We start from the raw sequence: 17,865 nt of genomic DNA, 5'->3' as shown, positions 1-17,865 counted from the left end.
TCAAGTTAAAATTTTGGGTGCTCTCGGGTTTGATTTTAGCTCAAGCTAGACTCTCTAAAAAACAAATAAATCTGAAATTTGTTTTCTATATATATTTGTTTTTAAAAGGTTGGTTTATTTCTTTTTGTATAGTTATAAGTTATATAGACTTTTATTTCATGTATATTTAATTGAAAATCTCTTTAATTAGACATTTATATGATTAGTAGATGAATTGTGGTATGTTTTGGAAATTCTAAAATTTTGTATGATTTGATTCTTTGATGTTAGATTTTTGTGAGGTTCAGGGTATGAATTTTAATCAAGACATAGTATTTTCAGGAAAGAAAATACCATGTTAAGATTGTTTAAGATATACATTGACTAGGAATTCATTTAGAATAAGATATCTTGACTCTACTGAGATAATGGAATCATATAGATGAAGTTATTTAGGTGGTGAGGGTCGAAGGAGGTTCATATGAATGACTAAGTTATATGAGTTAACCCTGTCATACTAGGAGAAAGATGATATTAAGATTATTTATGCACATAAGAAAAATGAATATTGAATTTGTTTATAGACACTTGATGGTTATGTGAAATGCATGAGAAATGATGGATTTATGTGGATGTTTAAAGTTATATTTATGTTATAAGTTTTAAAAATACCTAGTTTACCCTTTGTTTTGTAGTTGTTTTTCTTTGATCTGCAATGATCGTGTATTTTACACGGAAGCAGATGATGTTACAGGTTATAAAGTTTCTCGATGAGAAGATGGATGATGAAAAATGTTTATTTTCTTTTGAAATTTTGTTTTTAATTTTATGTAAATGTTTCAAGTCTTATGAAGAGACATATTTTAAAACATTATATGAAAGAATTGTAGATATATTTGTATTATGTTTATATATTTCTTTTAATATTTCATAGAGATTATAGATTATAGATAGGGGAAAATATAGGATGTTACACCTTAAATCAGGCAATTATACACATTTCTCTAATCTCTGAACTGCATAAAACTAACATTATCATTCAAGTATAAATTCTAAAAGTCCCAGCCACTATTAAATAATATGGTCCCGACAAACAATGGCTTATTCTGGCAACTGCTGGAAATTTCTAGTTTGGTACAAAACATAAGAAGCTGCCAGAAGTAACCTCTATACAAATACAGAAAGACCCCTTATAGTAATGGCACAAGAATATCAAGATTTCGACTGAGGGCCAAGAAAAATTCAACCAGAACTCTCATGCGCCAAACATGTTTGAAAAGCCAGCCTGAGCATGTAAAAAATTATTCCTCCCACTCAAAAGCTGTTCCCTAATCATTGGCTACTCTTTAGTAACCCACCTACTGCCTCTAATCTGGTAGCCTCCAAAACTTTGATCACTACTGCTCTCACCTCCACTCTCTCCACTTGCATTACCAGATTTCTTGCGGTGCTTCTTCCCCCTCAATATGCCGCTATCGCTGACACTCCCATTCAAGAGGGGGTCATCAATTCCTCGAATCACTCTCCTTGCAGGTGATGATGAGGCAATGCAACTATCATCCTTGGTTCTTCTTCCATCTTTGTCATGTTTCTTAATATTTTCGGAGATTCTGTGTAGTTTTTCATTGAATCTAGTAATCCCCTTTTCCACAGGCTCCACAGCTTGATGGACAGTGAACTTCACATCTTTAACAATCTGAATGTCAAAAAGAAAGGGTGAAGCAGATACAATATTAAGAAAGGCATTTATGATTAATAAGCCGATTATTTGTCTACTACTAATAAAACATAGTTTTGGAAGTTGTCCTGAAATTTCCTAATAAGTCATATTTGTTGGTATATTTTAGAAAATAAATTAATAAGAATGGGGTTAAAAATTGAAGTAAACAAATAAAAAAATTGATGCAGCTCACTTATTCCATCTTACTCTTATCCAAGATCTTATTACCTATATAGTGTTCATCTGTTCTTTTTTTTATAAATGTATGCACATTTGGTATCCCAATCAAGTTTTCAATTAAGAGGACATCTGTATCTGTATATATATTTACCCACAAAATTTGCTGTTTAAAAACTGCAAATTGGCAGACAAATTAGGAAATGACAGTCCAAACAGGTTCAAATAAATAAAAATAGCATGCAAAGTAGTTGGACATTTTAACCCATTTTTTATTTTCTTTTCCCTTTGCAAAATATGCACAGTACTGAAATTTTGAAAACATTAAAAGCAATTTCTTCTACTTGGTGCTGGAACCTGGCCAGCTAAAGGAAATATTTGACCCAATTCCCCTCAGAATAATTTTACAAATAGTTTGTTTCATTTTTTTATTAACTACCAATTAGTCCCTTTATGATAAGTTCATAAATACTTTAGGATTTAATTTTTCAGAGAATGAGGGAATAATATAATTTCCTCACCCTTACTAGGAAAGGGGATTTTACGCAGTGTTAACTAGCACCACATGCCCAGAGACGAAGAAGAAATGTTGTAATATTAGCAAACTTTTGAAAACTTACATATCCACCACCACCAATAACAACATCACGAACACTCTCTCTAATTGTCATCCCACTCTTGGTATCATCATCTGGTGTAGGAAGACGCAGCTTTGTGGGTCTTTCACTGTCCCTAATCTCATCAGGGTCCAGAGGACAGTCAGCAGAGTAGTCTCCCAGAACTGAAATGCTTCCAGGAAGGCGGTCTCCCATTAGCTCATAAGGCTTGGCTGGAAACACATACAGGTGAACTATGGAAGCAATTCCCATCTGTGCTTGATGAATACAAAGTGTTGACAAATTACATGCAAAATGTAACAGAACACTGAAAATATAAATTATGAACTAACACAGTGTGGCATATTGTCATCCCATGACATTATGCCGGGTCATTATCAAAATTAATTAAACAATCAATATACTGATAAACCAATCTACATTAGACAGATGATAGTTGAAATTTGGAGTGTCAGTCTAGCTAAGATATCAGATTTCATTGTAATGCCTAGCATGATAATTTTTATAAAGAAAAAAAAATCTACATCAGTTTAAAAGTTGGATTTACAAAAAAATACCCAGTTCCATGAAAAACAATCATATTATATTTAAGCACACCGTTTAATAATCCAACAAAGATAATTGTGTCTTGAATCTACATGCTTTTAGACAGATCAATTAGCAGCAAACTAAAATAAACCATCTAGAGAAAATTTCCACACTCAAATTGCACAATTTACTTCCCACCAAGACTATGATTAAAAAGAGAGCATTCATTTCCCAGACCATGTTCACCAGGCATTCTGGACCATGGAGGACCAGGAACTGAGTTAGTCATGGTTAATGGTTGCACAAAATGCTTCCTTACAACAGTCAGCTGTAAGATAATATAGATACAAAAGAAATTCAATTAAAATGCTGTCACAGTTCCTAATGCAATTGCCAAACAAAAATGAAGCAAGGCAAACATAAAAGGACGAAATCTACCTCAATGCAAATGATGAAATCTTGGACACTTGACTTGAACTGCAAGCCTTGAGCAATGGGACTTTTGAACAAACCAAAGGTGCACAGAAGAGCAATTGCCACACCTTGCCACCAAGTGAGGAACACAATTGATTTAAATGTCAAAAACTTGGCCAATGGTTTTATATGAGCAAGTTCGTCCTTTGTAACAGTATAAAATTGAACAAGGCAGTACAAAGCCCACGACTGACTAAAATTCAGAACCACTGCCGTATAAGGATACCTACAAATGTAGCAGATAGCTCATGCAGTTATATATAACTTGAAAACCTTAACCTGCCACCAGAATTGCTTAACAGAAAATTTAAAATGAAGATAGCAAATTTAACAGCCAAATATAGAAATAAACACACCTTTGCATGAAAGTAACTCACAAGAGATTCAGCAATAATTACTTGAAGAATCTAGTAAAAAACATATAGTCCAAAGAGAAAAGCTAGATCCTCTAAACAAATAATCACAACAACAAAAATCTTATCGCACTAGATGAGGTCAGCTTACATAGATCACATGATGCCATTGGCTTGGTTAAAAACCAAATTAAAAGATTTTATCACAAGATTATCTGAGGATTTCGAATACATCATAATAATAATCCTTCTAATTACATCAAGAGTAAAGAGAGACAAAAAAATGCACGTGCATTTAATATTTAGAGAGTCTTAAAACTTCCCTTTCCTCGTCTCTTTCCTCCTCAGATAATTAGGATGTAGTAGGATTACCGAGCTAATATTTAAAGACGATTTAGCATTTCTCTAGTTAAAAATATTTCAAGACAGAAAAAACAATTTTGAATGGCTGTTACTGACTACAATTTAAGCTACCATTCTCAGGTACACCAGGTTATGTTAAAGCCGTTTAGGTGTCATAGGACAAATTTATACGGTGTATCTAAATGGAAATGTAATCTAATAATCTATAATCTATTTCCCATGATTGGATACTTTCTTTCCTTTTCCCCCCTCTTTTTCTTGCCTGATACTCTTGTTTCCCTCCAGGATGAGATTTTCATGTTTATTTTCAAACATTCTGTTTCCCTTCTCGGTTATCTCTGTTCATGTGAAATTGGAGTAGTTTAATAATTAGCTCCTTAGAAATTGAAGAAAGTGGGTTCTGAATAGACCAGGAGAATATTCTTATTATGTTATGTTAGCAAAGACTAGTAGTTATTAGTTAAGGGCAAAAGTGATACAAAACGCTAAATATAACAGATGTAGCAGTCAACGACCGATAAAGAGAAGGTGACTGGTGAACATAGTTTCACAAATCTCTACATAATATAAATGTATAGCTGCGTATATAAAGATTTTGAATGTTCTATAGAACAATAACAATCATTTAAAAGGATAACAAAGAATAGCAATAATAAGGAAAAAATAGTTATTTTAAGAGACAGTAAAAAAAGCAAGAGGTAAAAAGGAAATCGAACGTGTTTATGTGATATGGGTGGTGAACAATGCAATTTGAGAGTATCTTACCCACATCCTACTTTAAACTCTCCTTCACAGTAGACTCCAAAGGCTTCAAGGATTACAGCAAGAATAGCAGTGAAAGCTTTGATTAGCATCTGAAAGGTTTAGAGAGAGTTAGTATAGAGGAAAAAGAAAGGAGGAAAGAGAGGGGGAGATGGAGAAGAGAAGCATGGCATACATATTGAACAATTCCAAATTTAACAATCAGATAGAAGCGATGACCGAGTTTCCAGGGTTTAAAGAAGTAGTTGAGAGGAAAGGGATGGTTGATAGTGGCCTTGTCAGAAGAATGTTGTAGAAGAGGAGTTTTAACAGAGAGACGAGTCTGTCTTTCCATAAACTGAATGGTCCTTTCCTCGCCGCCAAGGCAGGCAACAAGGTATCTTCCAAAGCAATACATGGCGAAGGATTCATAGCAGTCCCTGAGAATCTCGCAATCGACCCCGATTGATGGATTGACCAATGATACAAACTGGTTGGGGTTGGAGGGAAGAGGAAAGTGAGCAGAGATATAATATAACATGTAATATGTAATAATATGTAGTGTAAAGAAGTGTGGGCTCACAGATTCAATAGAATAGCAGGGAACCATTAGGATAACCCCAATCAAGAACTTCTGCTCCTCGGGATTCTTGTAAGCGGAAAGATGCTCGAACAAAAGATACATGGAGAAAGCGAGGGTGGGGAGGAGAAATGCAGCTGCGATTACAATTGCCCATGTGGGAGGCGAGGAAACCAATTGGATGAGAATGCTGGTGTCGTTCATTGACCAATCACTCCCACACACACACGCGCACCACTATATATACCTCAATTCAACTCACACATCACCAGATTTATTGGATCAGTGGACGTGAATAACGCCCATGGATAACAACACAATAACACTGTAAATTGATTGAATTGATGAATGATGGATTGGCAGATTGATTGAATTGATGAATGATGAATTCGACAGCATCACCTCACCTGGATCGTCTCCTCATGCCAACCAACTAAGCAATTCAATTCAATTCACCAAAGGAAACCCTTTTTTTCCCCCAAAATCCTCCCGAACAACGTCTCTCTCCCTCCCTCCCTCCTAAAATATATATAAATAAATAAAATAGGTTACATTAGTAATATAATATCGCAATCAATTTAATTACTACACGTCTCTCTTCTCTCCACTGCCTTGCCTTCGCTCTGCTTTCGTTCTTTTTATTACTCTTCTTTTTATAAATTATAAATTATAAAATAAAAAAGGAAATTAAATTGTTTTCATTTATTAATTGATAAACATGAAACGACGGTGTTTTGACGAGGTTGAACAAAGGTATTTTTGCTAGTTGGGTACAGGAAGGAAGAAGTTTGTGCGAAACGAAAGAGGATGGAGAACAGGGTAACATTACAGGAATGGTTTGACCGCGTTGACTCGGAGAAAAGTGGAAACATTACGGCGGTGCAGCTGAAGGTAAAAGAGTGTTTGTTGGTTCCGGCGATGCAATCTTAATCTTTCTTTTTTCTTATTCTTCTCTTTCTCAGGAAGCTCTGGCTGTGGGCAACCTGCAATTCCCACTCTCGGTGGTTCACCAGATGATCAGGTTTCTTCTTCTTCTCCGTTTTAATTCCTCTCATTATCTTTTAACTCTCAATTTCTGCTTTCATCCATTCTATGCCGTTCCATAGGATGTACGATTTCGACAGAAATGGTACCATGAACTTTCAAGGTACACATTCTCACTACCCTATTATCCACTTTCCACTTTTTTTCTTACTCTGTTCCTGCCTTTTTTTTTATTTTATCTAATTCCAACATTCCACTTTCTCTAACCCTCAAACAATTTCAGAATTTGTTGCACTCAACAACTTCCTTCTTAAGGTTACTACTTACTCTTACTTGTGCTGAATTACTCTACATTCTACACCTCATAACACTGATTCACATCGCATCACATGTCTGTAAGACTACCTCAATTATCATATTTTTTTCATCCTAAGTCATGCCCTCCCTTATCTGCAGGTACATCACGTTTCGATAGAGAAATTCGAGTTATCCTATGATATTTACCCAGTGTATTCTTATACGACTTAAATAAATGGCTTTGCAGGTTCAACATGCATTTTCGGATCTAGAGAGGTCATCATCATTTTATTTGTTTTCACCACCGTTATAAGTTTATGCAATGTCGTCTCGTGTCTCTTTTTATAAATTATTTTCCTTTATAGTTACACCTACTTAGATTTAAGAAGTGATGGACGACCTTTCCGAAAGAAACTGTTAATGTGAAGGTTCGTAAACCATGCGACTGTGGGTGGTTCGAATCTTAATACTATTGTGGCCCATTGCTTCTATAAAGTCTAAAAGTCTAAATACCTTTTATGTGATAGAGTGCCAATCAGTAGATTGGTGGATAGTACTATTGAATCACCCAAAATACAGAAGTAGTCGCTTTGGCTTCCCTAAAGTGAGGGATTCACTTTAGAGAGTAAAGTCAGGGGCTTTGTGATTCAAATTTAAATAATTACATAATTTTTTATTTGTGTGCTTTTCATGAGGATTGAATGGATGAGTCCTAACATTTGATAGGCTCTCGTTGATGCAGGGGTCGTGGTTTTCTTGTACCTGATGACGTATTTGAGGTATATTTTTTAAATTATTCTGAGTTATACCGTGTACTTACTGTAACTATTTTATTCCACCCAATTGTGCTTATAGTTCTTAAAACTAATCTCCCACCTGTAGAAACAAAATATCAAGGTCCTTTGTTGGTGTAATCTTGCATGTTCTCATCTTACAGTGGTGTCCGTGCATGATCTGTTTTTTCCTTGAGTGCTAGGAACACACCCTTTTATTGCTTATTGAAAACTACAAAATCAAGAGAGTCATTAATAAGATGTGAGACCTAACAGTTTTATGACTTCCTATCTGTGAGAAAGTGTGTTGTGCGTTGCTAGCATTTATCTTTTTCCAGTAATGAGAGACTACAAAACTCTGCTTATTTCACATAACATTCTCTCTTGCAACTCATCTTGATGAATTCTAAATGCTTCCAGGCTTTGGTAAAAATTGGTTTCAAGCTGGATTCTCCTGCTTTTTACTCTGTCTGTGAGGTAAAACATCTTTATATACTCATTTCTTTTTGTTCCTTTCTTGGAATGATAGCTTGAATGTATATTAGTAGTGAGATGGAGAATCCTATGATGCATTATGTTTGACTTATAGCTACTTTTCCTTGTTTTGACACCTAAAGTAAACTTTAGTTGGAATTCGCGTTACACATTAATGCAAAGACCATGCTAAATTATTTTTTTAATCCTTCTTAGAGCTTCGATCAAAGTAAAAATGGAAGGCTTCGGCTGGACGACTTCATATCAATATGTATATTTTTACAATCAGCACGGTATGTTCTCATTTTATACAAAATCCGGGAAAGGAAAGCCACAGATTTCTAACAGGGCGCCATTTTTTCCTACCTCGTTGAACTTTTATATTTTTATTTGCAGGAATCTGTTTAACTCTTTTGATACAGCAAAACAAGGCAGAGTTACTCTCGATCTGAATCAGTTTGTGTATTGCAGTAAGTACACACTAAGCTGTCTTATATAATTAGTCCACGGTTAAGTCAGAGTTAGCTACCAAATAATTTTTGTTTTAGAAAATATTTATCTCAATGGAGTTGTATTCTAAATAGTCCTTAAAGTAATGAAGTTATATAAGTAACTTCTAATGCATTAAATATCCAAAAATTTAGTACTTATTTATTTTACTAATATCCATGGACTAATTTGAAAGATTTTTCAATACTTAGAGAATTATTTAGTATGATTTCTAATACTTGAGGGATTACTTATATTTGTTTATTTTAGGAAATTTAGGAGAGAGAGAGAGAGAGAGAGAGAGAGAGCATACTTTAGAGATTAAATTGATGGTTTAATTTTCCTGTGTTAGCAAAAATAATTTTCTAAGTAGTCCTTAAAGTAATGAAATTATCCAAGTAACTTCTATAAAGTATTGAATATCCATCAGTTTGTCCCTATGTTTATACATTTTACTAATTTCCAGGAGTTATTCGAAAGATTTTCAATGCTTGGGGAACTATTTAGTATGATTTCCTATACGTGAAGGATTACTTAAATAATTTGTTTACTTTAGGAGAGGGTAATATTTTAGAGATAGATTGATGGTTTATTTTATTCTGCTGCGATGGCAAACACAATCAATTTAATTAATTTTTTTAAATCTTCAAACAATTAATTATAATGTGCTTTTTAGGCAATTAAAAAGAAATTGCAACTCGCATAATATAATGTCAAAATAGTTATTATGTTTTATATGAAATATTCTGTCATGCATAATCCAACTGGACTAGATGCTGAGCAGTTCTGCGAGACTGCGACTGACACTTAGTTTCTAGGAGTTGGGTTCCAATCAATCGATGCATTTGATTTCGTTTTATTTCTTGTTAAAACAAAGTGACCTGCCATTTGAAATGTAATTAATAAGGAATAAAGATCCATTCTTAGAATATGACAAAGTGTTTGCTCTGCTGCAATTCTGCTTAAATTTGGCATGAAGCACTTTGTTTGTTGACATGGACTAGCTCCAATGCCCATGTGAACTGGAAAGAAAAATTGCAAAACAATCTCACTGGGGCGAATAACTTATGATTGACTCGCATTTACCCACTTATTCACTACCATTTTATTACTACAACATCATGCAGGCTAGTTTAGGATTTTGAGGGGTAGAAGTAGAAAGTAATGAAATTTATTCTTGCTCTAGATGTACTCCTTCTGGCCATGCTATTTGGGCTGCTTCTAATGTATTACATTTGCCTTTGACTTGGCACATTGCTGCTGTATTAACTCCACATAATTTCTGATTCTTTCTCTCTTCTCTTTTACAATCTTTTCAGCTGCCAATTGCAGAATATGATTGAACATATGATGGCTTGGGAAGATGATTCACGAATACTTCACTTTGTCAACTACCATTAAGATGAATGAATTTGTGATGATGAATAAGATGAAAACATTTTGGGTTTGGACACTACTACTCATAAATGTACTTTCAAAGGAAAACAAACTGATTTCCACACAGGGTTTTTAAGTACTTGAGGAGTTGTACAATGATTCAGAAGAGGAATTCGTTTGATCTCTTTACTAGGAAAAGTCTGATTATTGTTGTTCATCCCTACACCCGGCCGTGGTAAGCTACTCTTTCGTTAGAAGTAGTCTCTAACCGGTTTGGTATTGAATCGTACTTAGCACACGTTTCCATATGTTACAATGAAATAAAGATGACAATCAATGTCGATCAAGTAACAGTGGGCAACTCATTTTTTCTCCATAGTGAACTCAATTAAAAAATATTCTCTAAATATCCTCTCACACTTTATTTCAAACTAGTTTTTGTTTATTATGCAACTTCAGAATTTAAACCCTGACAGAACGAGTTCTCAATTATGCATAATGGTTCTAGGTGCTAAAAAAAATTAGGTCAGAATTTAGCTCTCTTGAATTTTGACTTGTTTTTTTTCCTTTTGCAATTCATTTAAAAAGGGAGGAAAAAAATGTATAATAGAGAAACATGATTTAAAATAATTAATTAAAAATATTGAGATTAATTTTAATTTGGCTTGGGAGAAACAACAAAATAGAAAAATGTTTAAGTGTAGAAATTTTTTAGAAAAAAGTTTAGTAAAATCCCAATTTTGATTTTATAATATAATTAAAATAAAAAAATTTACTATCTTTATAATGATTTGTTTAAAAAATTCAATGAAAAAGAAGAAAAATATAAAATTGTATAACATTTTTACATGCAGATAAGTCATGTCAAATTTTAATATAATTCACACATAATTGAAGTTGTGTCAATTCAACACAACTTTAGTACAATCCATACATAATTGAAGTAGTGTCAATTATACACGAATTCGATTTTCAATACCATGTAACTAAAGTCATGATAACCTAACACAACTTTATTAACCATTACGGGGAAAAATACATGCTAAACAAATCATAGTTGAATTACACGACTTCATTATTAACACTAAAATAATGTTTGACCAACACGATTTTAGTATAATCCTAAACAAAGTCGTATTATGCAATCACTGCAATCACGACTCATAACGGTTTAAATTTATATTCTATGGTTTACATATATTGACAGTTGCTTTTATAATTGGAATGAACAAAGTTTTTGAATAAAAAAACAATATTGATTGGTTATGTAACAATTTGTATTTTCACGTTGACACGTCTTGTTCATTTACATAATTTAAAATTCTCCTATCCATTTCAATAATATTTGGTAAAAATTGAACTAGTGTAATAAAAATTCAATAGTTATGAGTAGTTAGTTTATCTACCTAGTTTTATTGGTATTTTTAGGATAAACATGTAAGTTTCAATAGATTCCCTTTGTTTATTTTATGAGCTCTTGATAATGAAGGTTTGCTCTTACTACTACTATAAACTAGATTCTTCATAGTTCTTAATATTTCTAATGATGTATTTTGAATGTGTATTTTGAATGTGGATTTTGACTTAGCTGTTGTTAGCAAAAGAAAATAAATAACGTAGCCCATGATTGAATATCCATAGTTTCTACATTGCAATGAAGGCAATTTCTAGCAGCACCATATCATTTTTTATATGCATCTGACGTAACTTTTTAAATTCAATTTTTCTTTGTCACATATTTGCTTACGAATGCTAATATCCAGAAGTCACAAATTTGTCTATGGATATCGGTATCCAGAAGTGTCAGTTTTGCCTACAGATACTAATATCCGGAACTAACCAAAGAAAAGGTTCATCAGGACATAAGCATCCAAAACTCAACCGGATATACACATCCGAAACTCATAACACAATTACAAATGAAAAATGTCTGGAACCCACATGAAAGTGAAAACTTGTTGTTCTGTGACGCATCTCCTTCTTTGGTGCCTTCGCTCTCTGTCGCCATCGAAGTGTCTCAAAAATGTTGCCTGAACGACGCCTGAACGTTGTCTGCGTGTGTGTAAGACTTCCGGAAGAGAATGTCCAAAAGAAAGAATGAAGAACATTGTGCTTGGCTGCCAGGTGTTGGGTGTACTTAAGTGTAACCTACTTTCCATTTCATTAAGAATGTTATGGTCATTTCACACGGATATGTTAGGTGTCAGTTAAAACTGATATGGTGTAGGGAGAATTTGCCTACAATGAAAGGAGGATGCAACTTATAGGTTGGGCACTCACTTGTAAGCATTCTTTGTTGAAGTAAAGAGAGAATTTAATTTTAATTTTACAAAATGTTGGAGATCCCACATCAACTAGAGATGAGGATATTTCATTGTATATAAGTGGGTGCAAACCTCACCTTATGAGTCGGTTTTATGGGGTTGAGTTAGGCTTAAAGTCCCCGTAATATGGTATCAGAGTCATTTCGAGCCTATCCTAACAAGTATTTGTTGGTCTTATCAGACCACCCGCTATCATATTGTTATCGGAGCATCCATCATATGTTATCCCAGAAAATAAGAGAGTCTTTATTTTGATAAGTTAATAATGTAACATTTATATAATATCATTAAAAGGAATCACACATACATATGTTTAAGATGTTTTAATACATCCTAATTTTATCATAATTTTATTCTTTATAATGATGTCTATATTAACAAACTTGTAATATATTAATAGTAATCGTTCTACTTGTTAAAAACAACTCTAATTATTATTTGATTGCAACACTTAATTATTATTAAGTGAAAAATCAATATTTGCATAATGTTACAATCAATATAGAAATTATGACTATGAAATATTTTCTTGTGCCTTTGATTGTTTTTCATCTTGTACTTAATATTATATTATTCTCAAAAGCAGTTAAACTATGAGTTGTGTGACCTACAAACATTATTATAATCAATATTATTGTAACGGGATTTAATCCTAAAAAGTTTTAAATTGTCTCAACTAAATAATTAAGTAATAATATTGCTACACACGAAAAGGATATCTAACTTTGTCCTAATTCTAACTGTAATCATACTCCTTAAAGAACTAATTTAAGTATCCATAATCTGAGTTCAATATTTTACCTATATACTTTGTTTCGTTTAGATTAAAGAGAGAGTGAAAAAGAAAGAAAGAAAAAAATAAAAAATTTAGTGGAAAGTTTAGAATAGATATTATTTATCTAATGAAATAAATTTTTAATATATATTTAAAAAATATTTTTTAATAATTTAATATAAAACTAAATTTTAAAATATAAGTTAGAATTAAAATAAATTTTAAATAAATAATGTTCACTTTACAACCCATTTTAATAATATAATATTCTTTTTAATTAAAAAACAAATAACTATAATTAAAATATTATGTTATTAGGTTATTAAGAGGCGTAAACATTTGGGTTACTTGTGCTTCATTGGAGTGGTTGTTTGTGGTTGGTTGTAGTGACTGTTGAAGTGAGTTTTCTTTCAGTTTTTACCGTATCACCTTCTATTTGAAATATGCAAATTGGAATCAACAATTTAAAAGTTAAAATTCGATTCGAGATTGTACAATTTGAATTTGTAAATCCTAATAATATACTGGATTCCCATATTTTTTTGATAATATATTGTACAATCCGATATGTGGATCCCACTGTATATAACGAATTTTTTAATATGATAGATTAAAAAAAAATGAATTCTTAAGAAATGATAAAAAGGGAATTTCACATTTATTAAGAATGTGTTGGAAGAACTATGGAGGTGGAGAGAAAATTTTGCCCCTCAATTTGGTTGCTTTTGGTGTTCATTATTTTCAATTTTGATTTTCGTGCATTCTCTTTCTTTCACTGTAAAAAGGGTATATCCGTCTTCAAATCCAAAGAGGCTGTAAGTGAAAATTCCTTCCTACCTTCAACAATTCTTTAAGACCATTTTTACCCATGACAATAATTTTTGTACTTGCTCCCATAAAACCACTCATTTTCATCCCTTGGTGCATGCCCCCACATGATGATCATTTTGAAGAATCACACATAAAATTTCTATCATTTAAGAATTATGAAGGTTTATCTTTTAGGGACAAATTGTGCTTATTCACAAGTGCAATTGTGCATTTTTTTTCCTTTCGGAAATGTAATTTGAAAAACTGTGACCATATTGAGGGATCGTAAATGAAATTGGATGACGTATTTTATATAAACCCTAAATCCTAAACTTAACCCTAATTTTAATCTCATCGCAATCATTACATAACTTCTAGAACTGTGACCATATAATACGTAAATGAAATTGCACTAGAAGTTAGAACTATTTTGTCTAAACTTTAAATCCCAAACTACTAACCTACTAATTTTATGTTATCGCAACCATTACATAACTTTTAGAAGTAATAGTAGTAGTTTAAGAGTAAAAACACCACTTAAAAGACAACAACACTTAAGTTTCTGTTGATAGGCCTGTGGAGTTCCTCAAAGCAAACTACAAGCAAACTCTCAAAACAACCAAAACTACAAGTTTACTTGCATTCCCTTAATTATCTAGTAGAAACGGGTGTTTCTATACCACTTAGTAATATAGCCATTTTATACAATCTTCTATGAAAGGTCCCCTTAGAGTTTACATCCACCACAACTTATGTATGCAGCTGGGTCTTGTGAAGTTCTCAAAACAAACTTCTAAAAAACTCTCCAAACAACCAAAGCCATCTTATGGAAATTGCTAACCAGAAGTTCATGCGCGTTCCCATTAATTATCCAGTAAAAACAGAGCTGGTTCTATTTTTGTGGCACAGCCATACTTCAATGTACTGTACTTTCTATATACACCAGTGAGTTTCCCTGATCCAGCTTTCCCATGGAAAGTAACCATCAGCCTTGAGCATTCTCTGACATCACAAAGAAGGAATAAACGTTACACTTGAGAAATTCAGCAAAATCAACTCACAAAAACTGACCACTATAAAGACATTGCAAAAACAACTCACAAAAGCTGCTCTTCTGAGTAATCAGTATACCACTCGCTAGTCTTAGTCCATTGCTTAAACTGGTACATGCTACACTGAGCTGTGTATATGGCTGCAGCAGCTAGCAAAGATGGTGAAAACTTCAGCATTTTGCATTCCACCAAGCAAAGCTCAACCAAGAAGAAGGACAAGAGCTCCAGCTGATACAGTTTCATAGATCCCATACTGGTTAAGTTACTTTGGTATTATATTCATAGTAAACAGTGCTGCATTACTCACCTTTTTATCAGAATGAGCTGCCTTAAGAAATCTTCTCATGAACATGTATGGAGTAGGCACAGACAAGTTGAATTGCAAGATGTTCATCATCAATTTCTCCTATTGGCACATGTTTCATTAGATGCTTTTCTAAAAAAAAAGGGAAATAAAAAAAGAAAAAGAACAATGAAGCATAAACTGCTTACCATATCTAAAAGTTCATCTCTTGTATATGCCTTGTCCGTTATCAGAATGAAATCCTCAACGGTAGGGACTGAAACCTCCTCGTACTTACAAGCTATTAGCATAGCTGTTACACCAACTAACTGAAGTTTCTTTCTGATCATTGACTGACGCTCCAGGAACCTGTCTATGAGATTGACAGTAAGGAACAATGTCTCCTCCAAAAGCTCAAATTTGTAGTGCACCTGTTAGATGCAATAAAGCTTGATTAAGTTTTGAGAAACTCAACCTCAACACTTAAAAGACTTGTCACATACACATGAAAATGAAAATGTACCTCAATAAGCCAGTCAATAAGAATAGCTCTCATCCTCTCATTAATGTCAAATTGACTAGTCATGTAATTTGGAGAGACACAGCTTGAATTCTGCAAAAGAACTAATGGGTTAACATTTTCCCATCTGATCAATCAGTTTGTATGAAGGCAATTGACAAAATCAAAGCCACAAAAGCGCTCTGTCCTGTTTGATGTTGCTCTGATCTATGAAGGAGTTTTTTTTTTTTTAACTATTTGGAGGAACAATGCCATGAATGTCCAAAACCAACAAAAAAATGTCTACTTAATTTTGTAATTTTAAAGAACAGCTGTTCATTACAAGAACCAACCAGCCAGATCTTAAATATTGGCAGTGTACTATGTGTTGATGATGCGGCTCACTAGCGTACATGTCTAGGCAGTTAGCAGAAATTAAATGTTACCTCAATTTTCTTGTAGAGAATGTAGATATCATCAATGTACTCAACAACTGCAAGTGGATCTTTCCTATCGCAGGCGTCGATGTCTAAAACAGGTTCCTGCACATCTTCCATTTCAATTTCCTCCTGAGAAACAGAGGAGCACATGACATTATGATGCTGTGCCAAAAAACGCAGAAAATGAGATGAAAAGTTGAAATACTTACTATCCTGTCTATTTCGTCGAGCATGGCTTCAGTATGCTTGACGAACACAGGAACTGCATTGTCACTAGCATCCTCGTCATCATCATCGTCAATATCTATGATTTCAGAGTCTAGGTGGTAACTTGTGTTTGGGGCCAACGGGTTCTGTTTCTTAGTTGCCTGACATAACAGGATAGATAGGAGAGATGAGAGAGTAAACAAAATTAAAAAAAAGGAAAATAAAATTATCCACATCTGGTTTATGGAAAGAGAAGAGTACATACATGAGGCTGAGGAGCTTGGTGGTGCCCAACTGTGTGTCCTTTGCTATTGCTGTATCATCAAAGAAATTAGAAAAAGAAGAATGTATTTTGAAGTGTTGTCAAACATTAGAGAGAGAGATTGGAGTCAAATTGTACCAGGCATGAACAGGACTTTTGTTATGCATAAGATTCTGATTGATGCTGCGGAGAGGCAGCCGGTGATGGAGGGGCTTCAGAGTCTCCTCCATTCTTGGATGCCCTTTGTGATTCAAGGAAAGGGAGAAACATTAAAAACAACGAAACCTCAAAACTCGTCCTCGTATACCAATTATTCTTATTAAAACAAGAATGAATAAGGAAGGAACCAACCTTGAAGATCTGAAGAGGGCAGAAGCGGAAACGATGGCAGGCGATTTTCCTTTGAGGCGTCCATTGGCTCTGCTATACTGAGTGGAAGCATAAACATGAATCAGAAAAATTGGAAGAAGAAGAAGAAAAGCAAGATCCGTTAAAAGAACATAAACAAAATTCAAGATAACTGGGAAGATCCTTACGCCGCTCACTCACGCTTATACGAATCCGAAGAAGAAGAAAAAGAAAATGAAATCTGAAAATGGAGGCGACAGCAGAAGCCAACACTCAAAATAAAAAGAAGAAATATAATGAAAAGCAAATTTCAGACGGTGATGTTGCCGTGTCACTTCTCATAGCCGTTGCCCCAGCTTAATAACGGCTACTTTATTGTTGAAATTTGAAAAATGTTTAACATTAAGGTTAAGTTTCACCCTTTTTCTTGAAATCTACTACTACTTCAAAATTAAAGGTTTAAAAATAAAATACAAGCTATTTCATATTCTTTTTAAAAAAAAAATTAAATCTCTTTTCCAATTAATTGTTTTTTGTTAAAAGTTTATAAAATTATCTGTCTCATTTCATACAAAAATGAGGAAAATAAAAATATTCCGACAAATTAATTTCATTAACAACAATTTCATTAACACCTTTATTTTAACGATAACCAAATATGTATAAAAATATTAAAAAATGCACTTTTTTAAAAAATAATTTTCTCCACTAACTTATCATTTTCTGGAGTAATCTTTGCTGTCAGCTTTTTTTTTAATTAAGGATAAAAATAACAGTTAAAAAGACATATTTTAGGTCAACTTTTTTTAGTAGTTTTTTTAAATATTACCATAATTAAGAATTAACTACTTAACCACAAAATATTTTTTTAAATATATTGAATTTATATTAACTTTAAAGAATAAGAATGTAAATATGTTGAATACCATATTTTCATTT

General features: G+C 33.1%; 3 protein-coding genes across 10 annotated transcripts; 1 reads left to right on the top strand and 2 right to left on the bottom strand.

Annotated features, from left to right (window-relative positions):
* Positions 1 to 984: 984 nt before the first annotated feature.
* Positions 985 to 5,812, bottom strand: LAZ1 (organic solute transporter ostalpha protein (DUF300)). 5 transcript variants are annotated; one of them, XM_068628187.2, is made up of 7 exons: positions 5,536 to 5,812; positions 5,149 to 5,442; positions 4,977 to 5,065; positions 3,460 to 3,721; positions 3,259 to 3,349; positions 2,497 to 2,705; positions 985 to 1,675 (listed from the first exon to the last, which is right to left on the bottom strand). In XM_068628187.2, the coding sequence occupies exons 1-7, from the start codon at positions 5,734 to 5,736 to the stop codon at positions 1,319 to 1,321; spliced, it is 1,503 nt and encodes a 500-aa protein (XP_068484288.1). In that variant the 5' UTR covers positions 5,737 to 5,812; the 3' UTR covers positions 985 to 1,318. The 5 variants fall into 5 exon arrangements, 4 of the variants coding, with proteins under 4 accessions (XP_068484288.1, XP_068484289.1, XP_068484286.1 ...); XR_016515411.1 differs by lacking the exon at positions 3,259 to 3,349; XM_068628188.2 differs by lacking the exon at positions 3,259 to 3,349 and having other exon boundaries at positions 2,497 to 2,745.
* A 476-nt stretch (positions 5,813 to 6,288) lies between these two features.
* LOC137823073 (uncharacterized) lies at positions 6,289 to 10,124 on the top strand. Of its 3 annotated transcripts, none has more exons than XR_016515412.1 (10): positions 6,289 to 6,423; positions 6,495 to 6,553; positions 6,639 to 6,679; positions 6,800 to 6,831; positions 6,973 to 7,089; positions 7,556 to 7,592; positions 8,007 to 8,063; positions 8,277 to 8,353; positions 8,457 to 8,530; positions 9,869 to 10,124. XR_016515412.1 is itself a non-coding variant. In XM_068628189.2 (10 exons), exons 1-10 carry the CDS (start codon positions 6,340 to 6,342, stop codon positions 9,886 to 9,888), a joined length of 510 nt encoding a protein of 169 aa, XP_068484290.1. In that variant the 5' UTR covers positions 6,289 to 6,339; the 3' UTR covers positions 9,889 to 10,124. The 3 variants fall into 3 exon arrangements, 2 of the variants coding, with proteins under 2 accessions (XP_068484290.1, XP_090151009.1); XM_068628189.2 differs by having other exon boundaries at positions 7,061 to 7,089; XM_090294883.1 differs by lacking the exons at positions 6,289 to 6,423; positions 6,495 to 6,553.
* A 4,248-nt stretch (positions 10,125 to 14,372) lies between these two features.
* LOC137823070 (G2/mitotic-specific cyclin-2) lies at positions 14,373 to 17,268 on the bottom strand. 2 transcript variants are annotated; one of them, XM_068628183.1, is made up of 11 exons: positions 17,115 to 17,268; positions 16,930 to 17,006; positions 16,717 to 16,819; positions 16,582 to 16,630; positions 16,319 to 16,477; positions 16,116 to 16,238; positions 15,694 to 15,783; positions 15,380 to 15,601; positions 15,195 to 15,293; positions 14,937 to 15,115; positions 14,373 to 14,837 (listed from the first exon to the last, which is right to left on the bottom strand). In XM_068628183.1, the coding sequence occupies exons 2-11, from the start codon at positions 16,991 to 16,993 to the stop codon at positions 14,699 to 14,701; spliced, it is 1,227 nt and encodes a 408-aa protein (XP_068484284.1). In that variant the 5' UTR covers positions 16,994 to 17,006; positions 17,115 to 17,268; the 3' UTR covers positions 14,373 to 14,698. The 2 variants fall into 2 exon arrangements, with proteins under 2 accessions (XP_068484284.1, XP_068484285.1); XM_068628184.1 differs by having other exon boundaries at positions 17,128 to 17,268.
* Positions 17,269 to 17,865: the final 597 nt, after the last annotated feature.

Source organism: Phaseolus vulgaris, chromosome 9 (assembly GCF_051622355.1).
Source record: "Phaseolus vulgaris cultivar YP4 chromosome 9, ASM5162235v1, whole genome shotgun sequence".
In the NCBI taxonomy this organism is placed as follows: domain Eukaryota; kingdom Viridiplantae; phylum Streptophyta; class Magnoliopsida; order Fabales; family Fabaceae; genus Phaseolus; species Phaseolus vulgaris.
The sequence above is the reverse complement of the archived record's forward strand: the minus strand, read 5'-3'. Positions and strand labels throughout refer to the sequence as shown.